An 11,744-nucleotide genomic window follows, 5' to 3' on the forward strand; every position below is an offset into this window, starting at 1 on the left:
ATTACCAGTTCAACTTGGTAAAGGAGAAGGAAAAGCAGTCATTAAGAAGAAAGGGATGGAGATCTGGCAGAAAAGGTGGGAGAAAGACCAGAAAGGCAATTAATATTCATAAAGAAAGAAACAGAAGGGAGGAAATCATGATGGCTAGACTCCGAATAAATCACACGGCTTTGAACAGTATACCTGTATATCATGGGGAAAAGTGACAGTAACAAGTGTGGGAACTGTGCAGTCAAAGAAGATGTAGAACATATATTGTTACATTGTGACATCTATAAAGCGGAAAGAGAACAATTAAAGGCTAAAGTCTTAGAGGCAGAGAGGGAGTGGAGTGTGGTTGGTGTTTTGGGAACAAAAGGAGAGGGAGTAAAAGCTACCAGAAAGGCACTGTTTAAATTCTTGAGTGAAACTGGGGTAGGAAAAAGAATTTAACATGGTCAGGAAAGAACATAGATTTGTTTTGTTTTTTGTTTTATTTATTTAATGGTTTTATTGATTTATTGATTTATTTTAATTTAATTTTGATTAGAACATAGGTTAATGAGTTGGAATGATGTGATGATGCATACTCATGTACAGTAGGTGGCGGTATGCACCTTTTAAGTTGTTTGCAATCCGCCAAAAGCAAGAGAAGAAGAAGAAGAAGAAGAAGAAGAAATACTAGCAGCGCAGTAGAGTTGGAGCATAATAGGCCGTTTGTGATGAACTTTTAAAGGTAAGACTTTTAAAGATTTAGATTGGATAATATCAGCACATCTGAATCCAATGAACATGTGCATGTTAGTGGATTATCCCCCACTAAATTAGTAGATTTAGGGGATACCGGATACAGTTAGCAACCTACGTGAAACATTAACAGCTTATTCATTGTAAATCGCTGGAACTGTAGCTTTCCCGCGGTAGTGGTACCTCTTGTGAGACTTTACCCAACTCACAGCAGCAAATAGCAGCTGGACTTTGTGTTACACTGTGTGGGATTGGTGGATTCGTGTGTCCATCAAGGAAATCTCGGCCGGCAGCCATGTCGGTCTGAAATTACCAATGGACACAAAAAAAAACATTTAACACACGTTTCTCCCATCAGTTTGTCTGTGTGTGGAAGAGAGAGGAGACAGAAACATGGCTAAAACCACCGTTGCCGCTGAGCTAGAGATCATTTTGGCTAGCAGTAGTGAAGATGATGGTGAATCAGAACCTGAAGGCTTTGACTCATCGGAAGAAGAAGAATACTGGGACAACAAGGATCCATTTGAAGATGGGTAAGTGTAAATATAACAGTAATAGTGCACTTTCCATTTGAGGGATATACCCATAGGATATACTGCGAAAATGAACTTTTTTTGAGAACAAAAAACTCCATTAGTCAACTTGTACTCTGTGTAAAAGTTATTTTGGTGTGTAAAAATGAGGTGTATATGAGTAAGATAATCCTTTATTCGTCCTACAACGGAGACATTTATAGTGCATATAGACATGTTTTTGCAATCTATATTTTTTATCATACTGTTCTGTACAGATGAGACTTTGTCACAGATATATTTATGTGTGCCTGCCTGTGATTGTTTTTACCATACTATTCTGTAGAGATGAGACGGAGACAGAGAGAGAGAGAGATCAATTAACTAGTAGTAATTATTATTGTCCTACATTTTAATTTGTTTTACAGGGAGGATTCACAGCAGCCAGAACTTCCATCGGTGCCTGCCACCATGTCAAGATCTACCGCTGATCAAGGTCCAGCAAAGAGGACTCGTAGAGAACACGTACTTCCCACAGAGCCAATAGCAGCCCATGTACCATCATCCCCACCTACACAGCAGCCAGCGTCACTGTCTTGGAAGACAGACAAAGACCCCGACACTGCACCCCCTGTCCCCAGTTTCAAACCTGCTCGCACACCCGGGCCACAGCTCAGCTCCAGATGGAAATACAAATCCTTTGACCTGTTCAAACTTTTTTTCAGTGCACAAACAGTACAGACAATTTGTATCAACACAAACAAACAAGCTGCAAAGCAGATGGGAAACGGGAAAAAATACAAATGGATTGATTTGACTGTAGATGATTTTTATAAATACATGGGGCTGCTTCTATACATGGCCCTGCTGAAACTGGACACGGTATTGGATTACTGGAGGCAGGATCATTTTTTGTCAGTGCCTCTGCCAGCACAGGTCATGTCACGTGACAGATACAGGACAATATCCTGGAACCTACATCTCAGCGACCCTCATTAGGTGTTGCGCTCGAGAAAAACTTTTTGTCTTTATTTCATTTGGTGACTTTCGAAGTTAGGAGTCCGGGAAAAGGAACTTTTCCTGAAAATTTGTCGGAGTGTGACACAATTGTGTTTTGTGAGTGAGTTATTGGACATCGAAAGTTTGAACGACACAGAAAAAAGGAGTTCGTAGGGCCGACGTAAATTACCGGATTTGGTAAGTCATCTTGCATTTGCGTTGTTTCTTGTGGATACTCACTAACCCCGGAGATCGTAGGCTGTACGATTATTGTCTGTTTGCTTATCGTACGGTCCCATATTTGTCTTTTTTCTTAACCTTGAGTGGACGACGATTGTTCGTATGCGGTGCACCATCCTATGTTTACAAATAGTAAGATCCGGACAAATTTGTACGAATTAACGTGTCGATAAAAGTCGCTAGCCGACCGGCCGCGCAGTTTGTGTGTCTGGAATTGTAACAGGATGTAATTGATACTTCTTAAAGCTATATTGTCCCAAAGAGGATGATCAACTAACTCCGAGAGACCACAACTTGCCTGACGGTCGCCAGGTCTCGTCCGGACACACAGTCAGTAGAGGGCAACGGCTCGTACGGCACGATCGAGTCGGTTACAATTTATCATTTAAGAGCGCAGGTCTCTCTCGAACCCCATTTACGTCTGATTTTACTCCAGAGACTTTTCAAGTTTACCTATGAAAATTAATTTTTCCGCGGCCATCACAACTGTGCCTGGTCTTAACAAGCGTCCTTTTCTGTCGGACACTAGACCGAGAGGACTCGTTCTTCTCCCTTCGCTTGGGTCACAGCCCCGTCGCAACCCACGGGCGAATATATAAGGAGACCCGACAGCCCATGGTCTACGACAAGCCTGCCCATGGTATCCAACAGCAAAGGCCCGGCAGAGAACCGGGTTCTGCAATGTACGTAACATCCGTAACACTACCGGACAGCCATTAAATGGGTCCCACGAGCCCCCGTTTAGTGTGAGATGTCTAGTACTGCTGTTGGCTCAAACTAATAAGGATACAGCGATCGCACACTTTTACACACTCTTTGTTACAATTTTTTTGTACTTTTGCTCTTCCGTTACCGGACATGCGGTAACGACATGCCGTTGAGTCCCTCCTGGTCAGGCCGTATGTGCCAGTTTAAGCTTGTAAACTCTTCGTATCCGGACTGTAAGTAAGAAATGCAACCAGGCGAACACCTATATATCATCTTCGCTACTTGATGAGGAGCAGACAAGCAGGATCACAAATTTGTCCAGTCCTATTATAATAGACTGGAAGACCTGAGAACCTGATATGATTAATGTGGGTGTTATGTCAACATCATAGTGTCACGTGACTTCTAAACACTTGTTTGACAATTCGGAATGCCGTGAGTGACATGAGTGACATTGGGTTCCGCCAAAACAAGTAGTGAATGCACATGCCTCCGAAGGCTCCAAGCGCCCGTACTCGACATGTGTAAAAGGGATCTTTGTAACTGTTTTTCGGTACCAACCGTATCTGTCGATGGTAGAGATATAACCGAGGGACTAGAGAGCGTTCTACCTTTCCCCATAATAGGGACCAAGAAAAGCCCGGGGGGGCCACCCCACAAATTCCCGAAACTTGCGCCCCGTGAGCCTGCCCCTCCTTTCGCCGCTACCCGCCCCTCCCGCGGGGGTGGGGGCGGACAAACAAACACAAGAAAACCACCTCCAACAAGAAAAACCAACAAACACCGCCGTGGCCGCGTCCCGCCGCCCGCGGCCCCCCACGCTCCGCGCACCGCCCACTGTACGCCCGCTCAAGCAGCTCACGCTCGCACCTATCCATGATTGGATATAACACTGAAATTAAATATTATAGGTTTGCGTCAGTCCTTCAGTCTATTTAGTTAACCACTACAAAATTTGGTAAGTCATGTCTGGTCTCTCATCAAGTTAGAACACATGTTATATATTTGCCTGATTCATTTTTTTGCTTTACTTATTCCCCTCTTTTCACATCCGTATCATTTAATTTTGACTAAAGCCTTTTAAACTGGCACTTATACTTACCAGGAGAACTCAACGATTTAGTGTCGGGTTAATCCATTCGCAGTCGGTTAACGTTATATGGGCAAAAGTACATAATTTATATGTTACTATATAGTAAGTGTTTTGTTAAGTTTAAGGTGCGACTCGTTTAACCTTAATTACTATTATACCAAAGCAGTTCTTATCTTAGTACACTTATCACTAAACGGGGGCACGTTTGGTGGGGGTTAACCCACTTTATTATTATTGCTATCCTCCGGGAAGTAACTATGTTCTTACTAATGTTCAGACCGATACTCAGATTCGGAAGAGATAAGGGTGTCAGAGTCCTTATAACTACCACTATCCATTTTTATCCTTGGATTCGTCGGTGTCAGTAACCTATACAGGTTACTCCCCAATAGTTAAGCCTTTTTGTCAGACAGTACTAGTCCACACGGGAAAAACCGACTAGCAAAACTGTNCCCTGGTGAGGATGTCCAAAACGACAGCAAAAAGGGCACACCTGATCATGACAGACTGTTCCGATTGAAACCCCTCATGGACAGCATCAAGACTGCGTGTATGTCCTATTACCATCCCCATAAATACCTGGCTGTGGATGAGAGGAAGCTTGACTCCAAGGCCAAGACTGTATTACCCCTGTAATGAAGGCCAAACCTGACCAAGTGGGGATTCAAGCTGTTCGCCTTAACCGACTCGAAGTAAATGGCTTACACACGTAGACTTGTTTCCGTTTACACCGGCAAAGCGACATTCTGCTCCGGACATGGCCTGTCGTATGATGTGGTAATGTCTCTGGTGCATGCAGGTTACCTTGGGACAGGTTACCATATTTACATGGACAATTTTTACACCAGCCCAAAGCTGTTCAAGGCTCTCCATGCCCTAAAGTTCGCTGCCTGTGGGACCTACAGAGAAAACTGCAAGGACTGCCCAAGGACACAGACTAACGCTCTAACAGCAAAATCCAAAAGAGGCTCCCTAAGATGGATCAGGGAGGGCCCCCTGGTATTTGTCAAATGGATGGACAACAGGGAAGTATCCGTCTGCTCCACCATCCATGAAGCATACTCTGGCAACACTGTGCAGAGAAAGCAGAAGCAGAGGGATGGCTCCTGGACCCAAGTAGAGACCCCCTGTCCCACACCTGTTGCCGAGTACAACGAACACATGGGTGGAGTTCATCTGTCAGATCAGCTTATACACCACTACTCTGCAAAGCACAAAACCATGCGCTGGTACAGGAGCATATTTTATCATTTCCTGGACATTGCCACTACAAACAGCTACATTTTGTACAAGGAAATCTGTCAGTCACAAAAGAAAAGGCCCATGACACGCAGAGCATTCATGGGGGAGCTGAGTGCTGAGCTCTGTGGCAAGCCTCTCCATACACCGCCTGCCCGGGGACCTGCTTCTCATCTTCCTGTGTCCATTGCTGATGTCAAGGCATCAGGCATCAGCCGAAAGGCCACCACAGGACGCAGGAGATGCGAACACTGCCACATCCAAGGCATGAGAAAGGACACGCCTTGGAAGTGCAAGCAGTGTGATGTGGCCCTTTGTCTCTTATTGGACCGCAACTGCTTTGAGGCATGGCATGAGGACTGAATCGGAGTGAAAGTGTTTTTATAAATAGTTGAGAATAAAGTTCTGATGTATTGTATCAAGTGTTTTTTTACATCTAGAATACATTGTTGGTTAAAAGAAGTTCAAATGCTCAATTTGTATTTGTACACATCACATGAATATTGGTGTGTAGTATGAAGGCATTAATCATTCCTAATGTATCTCAGGCCCTGCTTTGGTGAAAGTAGAGTGATAAATATTTTATTGAAAATACGAATTTACAAAGTTTCATTTTAGACATGAATTACACATTGATTGGTCTTCATATATTACACTATTTTTTTTAACCTAAGACTTTGATAAACCACCAAAACATTTGGATGACTCGCGTAAATCTGTTTTCACAAGAGTTTTGAAGATTTCCAAAAATAGGGTGTCAATGTTCAGCTTTAGAGCTAATTATCTCATCACACAGCGCTCCAAGGTGAGTGACTTACATTTCTGGATATGTAACAGATGGGGTGCCATTTTATAACGAGTACATTTAAAAGGTGATTTAAGGAGTCTTCTAAAAAAGAAAATACCTATAGAATCCAGAGGGTTAATGTCATTTCATCCAACGTTGTGGAATTAGAGAAAAAGGATTAATTTGTTTTGCGGGATGGAGGGAGTTAAATATTACACAATAAGGAAGAGAGCTATTTTTGAGACTTGGATCCGTTAGAACACACTACCCTTTTTTAAGAATTCAAAGCAATAAAAACGTTCTTTAACCGAGGTAGAATTAGCCTTAAATATGTTAACAAGGCAGGTAAGCTAGCTGTTTACACTAATCCTCAAATATTAGCGGATCTTATTTATAAAAAAAATAACCGCCAAGAACTTCCTGGAACAGAGTCTACGTGAATCACCTGACGATCAAGCATTTTGAACTTCCGTTTACTCTCCTTAAATGGCTCTGAGGGTGAGCGTAGTAAGATGGAAATATGTGTGACAGGATATACATATGGTCTTCCTGATTGAACTTGCGCTAAGCTTCATTAAACTTTCATATTAATGTATTATTTCAGCTCAATTAATTCCTTTGTGTTTACCCATATTGCACTATATAGATCTGCTCATTAAGTGTCAGTTCATGTCAAATTTCCACTCCATAAATAAGACAACTAAGCTATAGTTTAGAATGTATTTTATTGAAAAATAAATACATGATATAGTCATTTCACTCCATAAATAGTATTTACATCTTTATTGATGAAGAATATTGATATCATTCCATACAGTACAGCCGATGTTGCGTTATCATGGCTGTTGACACAATATCAACTCAAGACTCAGAAAAATGTCTCCATCTCTACGACGTGAAACCCCCCGGGACATATTCATGGTTTTTGGGCCTCATTTGTTCTTGGAATACTGCAAATGAAAACGAGAATTAAAAATGACATTGTTTACAGTATTTGTACTTTATTTTGAAATTCAAAAGGCCTTTATTCTTACTTTTGTAAGAATCCAGTCGGCATCTACGACAGCTCTTTGGACGATCATTTGTACCCTCTCCTGGTCGTCTTCATCTGCGTGACTGGTGTAACCCTGGAAACCAAAAACCAGGATGATTAAGGGCTTTGATGCTCACAATGAGGAAGCATTAAGCAGAAAGTGCTTCATCTTTCCAGGCTAGGAAAACCACACTTAACAGGTTTAATGATGTGTCAATAACTAGAAGAATTCAATATAATGAGAGAATGGTATATTATGGAGGACAGGTCTTCTTCCTCATGTAGTGTTTACAGCAAGGTTCAGAAATATGTTTTACTTTGATTGTTCACAGGAAATAAGATCAGAATAGTTTTTTTTAATCATCAATTAATCAAGAAAACAGTCGCCAAATTAATTGACAATAAATATTATTCTTTGAGGCAGCCCTAAGGACTTTTGGCACATTTGTCTGTCAACTACTGGCACGTGGTTGACGATGTGTTTCCGGATCACAGCACAATGTTTGGTAGATTATACTGACGAGAAAACATTCACAGCAATCACTAATAGCTATCTTAATATCTGTTCATCATTATTTTACTTTTAGCTAAGAAAGCAACAACTCAGGATTTTGGATGAGTGTCTCGGTCAAAGACTGTTAGACTTTAGAAATGACAATAAACACATTGGACAGTGTCAGATGTCAGATATAGCAAACCTTTGTACCATGTTTATGGGCAGTACAGATTTTTTTTAAATATGTGCATCTATATTGGCAGCTTTGTTTTTGTTTTAAAGTGACGATTGTTGCCTCAAGCTCACCGTTTTTACTTTCTTTAGACCACCACTCATTCTATGATCTTCATCTGGGTGAGAAGTTTGTCCAGGACGTTGCTGCTACGTTGCAGGCAGAGGTCGCGTTAACCGAATATTTTCCGTATTTTTTCAAGAATGATGGAAACATCTGAAAGCAGTCTGTCATTTTGACAGATTAGAACACAACTCGGAACAGCGCCAAAATGTCCACCAGTGGTCCACATTATATTACATCCTTAGTGGCGATCTACTGTAACTATTATTTAGTAATTCACACGCCTGTCCAGTTGGTGGCGAGTGTGTGCATATTAAGTAGTTATTGTCTAGTGTTGTATTTGACCTCGATGATTACCTCGTTGTTTAACCGGCTTTAGCAATCGCAAAATGTCACGGCAGCTGATCGTCCGAAGCTTTTTTAATAAGCCCAGTAATTGTGATGGTGTGGATAAACGAGGTGAAAAAAGAGGGATTGATGCGGTGGAGGATGACGGACAAGCCAGTAAGACTAAAACTGACAACGTTCAGCCAGCAGCAGAGGGGCAAGCAAGCGTCAAGGAAAAATAAATCATTCATATTTGTTTTGACATGAAAAGTGACCGCACGGTCGGTGTCTCTGTTCATCTTTTTTTTTCTGCATGCCCTTAAAAGTTCTGTAGGAATCATTAAAAAAAAAGGAATGAATGAACATTTGCTGCTTAGTACCCAAACATAAATATGTCTCATCATTAAAACATAAAAAATAAAATGACGGGTAATAATGGATTATGACAGAAATGTTATGATCCTCGAAAAAGTGTAACGCTACCACTGGTTGCAGGCACAGACGCTCAACAATGGCAAATAATTTGAAGCAACTAAATACAATTTCTTTGGGCCAATTCAGTGAAGTTTGAACATTTCCCACAGCTCACCTGACGATCTCTCACGGAGCACTGGTGTGCTACGGCACAGTGGATACATATCACTGGTCTACACAGTATGGAAGTGTATGCCAGTTGGTTAGGTTAAAATTGTAAGCTAAATGACATGTAATGTAATGGTCTAGTTGCCAGTATAGTGAACCTGGAAATGTATAGTAGGGGTCCCCAGCACATAGAGACTGACAGATGCTTACTTGCATATTTTGGGCAATTTGCACAATTAGCATAAGTTGCCTTCATTTAAATGAATGGCATTATATCCAACGTGGACAATAGTTATAAAATGAGTGGTTTTTGGGGGTTATGGAGGATGCCATTTCTGACATTATCTGGTTTAAAAATGGCAGTTATAACCAGAAAGTGGCCATATTTCTACTCCCGGTGGGCTGATTTTGACTACCATTAGTAGTGTCGCAACCATTGGAATTAGAGAGAAGAAAATGACAATTATTATTTCTAATAATTATCATCTTCAAATAAATAGGCAATCTGTCCAATTCAAATGAACCAGAGTCCACTAAATCTTCCAAATCGACCAAAGAACGTTATAAAAATCAGCCCACAGAGTTAAAATATTGGCATTTTCTGGTTAAAACCGCAATTCTTAATATTGAAAATGTAAGAAATGGACTCGGCATCCTCAATTTGCCTAACATTAAACTTAAGTGTACTCGACATTTCCAGGTTCATTACAGGACTCTCAGCTGGCAACTTGACTATAATGTACAAGAACATTTCAAAAGCATGTATCTTGAAAGCAGTAGCTGCACATGGCGTCCTCACCTGTCTGATGGCGTGCCGGTAATGCTTCTGCATGGCTTCTGTGGGTAACTGCCTGCAGCACCGGAGGAGGTGTCGGTACAGCTGCACCGGTTTCAGCTCCGCTCCAACTAAAGGTAGCATTGTCCCTCCTTTGGTTAAGTTACTGTGGATACAAATGGTGGAATCTTTTTTACCCTAGGTATAGACTTTCTGCATATTGAAACTGATTTGACCAACTCTGTATTTAATATGCCTCCCTTTATGTCCGTTGCATTTGGAACAGAACAAAATAAAAATCATGGCATACATTTTTATTTCAGGATGTGATAATGCATCATGAATTTCCTGAAAGTTTGCTTTCATTTAGTGGGAGTTCAGTTAAGTGACGATGCAAAACACTTTTAAAAATCACTTTTTTTGAATGGGATTAGTTAATTGTATTTACGTGTTGCTATCAGTTTTATTCCATGTGTATTTTATCATTTGTGTATTGGCTCTTTTTAATTTATTTGGTCTTAAGTTCTATATTTAGGAAAAAGCACTTTGGAACTTAGTTTGAAAGGTACTGTATAAATAAAAAGTATTATTATTATATTTATATTATCATTAATACATGTATTATTATTACTATAAATATTATTATTTTTGTATAACTTTTATTATTATAATGATTATGAATACTACAATTATTACTATTCTTTTTTAATACATCTAATTAATTGCATCATTCTGTTTTTATAACTTGTATTATTATTAAAACCATTGTTTGTTTTATTGCTTTTATTATTATACTTATTATAACTTTCCCACACACAGCAACAATAGCTTTTTTTTACTTAACTTGACAAAGTTACATTTGTCAGTCACACAGACAATGTCTTCCATTATAAAGAACATGTTTAATTTAATAATTGTCTCCTCTGTATCCTTAAATGACCTGAGCTGTTAGCTAGCTATCATTGCATTGGCTAGCTACACAGAGTTGCTGCATGTACACATTGCGCAGATAGAAAGCTAGCACACAACCCAGCAGACAGAGAGCCGTAGTGTTAGCACAGTGGCTAAATGAGCACCACCAACAAACTGTAAGATCACGTTACTAGCTGTGATACATACTGTCCGTAGTGAAGGCTGTCAGTGTCAGCACTCGACCAGCATCTTAAATAACTACTGCTTCTTATTTTTACGGTTTTATGGCGGGTGGCAACCAGCATTAAAGGTGCATTACCGCCACCTGCTGTATTGGAGTGTGGACCAGAATTATCTACCCCCCAAAAATAAATAAATAAAATACAATTAAAATAATCTTTGTTGACTCTGTTTGTCTTTAATAATATAATAAACCCAATGTATAATATATTTATTTGAGATTTGGTTGTTCCACTCCAAGCTTCCTTCCTCTTTCTTGTCTGTATTTGCCACAATACAGAGTGACATACTGTTTCCTCAACCTGGCAGTGTTCACATAATCCTGATGGAGATGTTCCTACTTTTGTTCAGTCTAGTGTGTCCTGATATAAGCCTTGTTAACACTTTATCCTCCTTGATGCTCATTTTCACTGTCCTGACAGATTTTTGACAGCAATGAATAAAGGGTTGGTCCTGCGTTTCCTGTGTCCCAATTGTGTTGCCACTCGTTAAAGACATTTATTTTTGCTATTTATTTAGCTTCAGTTTTCATCTTAATTACCTCCCTGGAGCTTTTTGGCCCTTGTTCTTATAATACATCCGTGCCCGAGTCACATGAGGGAATTAGCCACTGTACAGGGAAGTGTGCATTAAGTCTTCTTCTCCAAGAAAAAAAAAAGTATTAACTTAAAGAGCATCTTGCAGGTTGTTTTTTTCCCTACATTTATGCTTAAACTTGCTTGAAAATTACAATTAAAAAAGTGAATGTAGGATTTGATATGTTTTACGAGACATAAGGGC

General features: G+C 40.2%; 2 protein-coding genes across 3 annotated transcripts in view; one reads left to right on the forward strand and one right to left on the reverse strand.

Moving 5' to 3' along the window:
- The first annotated feature begins 626 nt into the window (after positions 1-626).
- On the forward strand, positions 627-5,229 carry LOC104946929 (piggyBac transposable element-derived protein 3-like). Its single transcript, XM_010772838.1, has 4 exons — positions 627-715; positions 1,085-1,259; positions 1,667-2,227; positions 4,731-5,229. Exons 2-4 carry the CDS (start codon positions 1,120-1,122, stop codon positions 4,912-4,914), a joined length of 885 nt encoding a protein of 294 aa, XP_010771140.1. The 5' UTR covers positions 627-715; positions 1,085-1,119; the 3' UTR covers positions 4,915-5,229.
- Positions 5,230-7,010: 1,781 nt separating this feature from the next.
- The window catches only part of lyrm9 (LYR motif containing 9), a 5,339-nt gene continuing 605 nt past the window's right edge, over positions 7,011-11,744 (reverse strand). The window contains exons 1-4 of one of the 2 annotated variants that reach the window (XM_010772839.1): positions 10,932-11,035; positions 9,837-9,978; positions 7,339-7,431; positions 7,011-7,254 (exon numbers count right to left, since the gene is read on the reverse strand). In XM_010772839.1, the coding sequence (XP_010771141.1) occupies positions 7,237-7,254; positions 7,339-7,431; positions 9,837-9,978; positions 10,932-11,029 (351 nt within the window). In that variant the 5' untranslated portion in view covers positions 11,030-11,035 and the 3' untranslated portion in view covers positions 7,011-7,236. Of the gene's footprint in view, positions 7,255-7,338; positions 7,432-9,836; positions 9,979-10,931; positions 11,036-11,744 lie in introns of those variants that run through there. The other variant, XM_010772840.1, reaches the window with a different exon arrangement.

The sequence above is a fragment of the Notothenia coriiceps genome, unplaced genomic scaffold (assembly GCF_000735185.1).
Source record: "Notothenia coriiceps isolate Sejong01 unplaced genomic scaffold, NC01 NC01_scaffold00011638, whole genome shotgun sequence".
Lineage (NCBI taxonomy): Eukaryota > Metazoa > Chordata > Actinopteri > Perciformes > Nototheniidae > Notothenia > Notothenia coriiceps.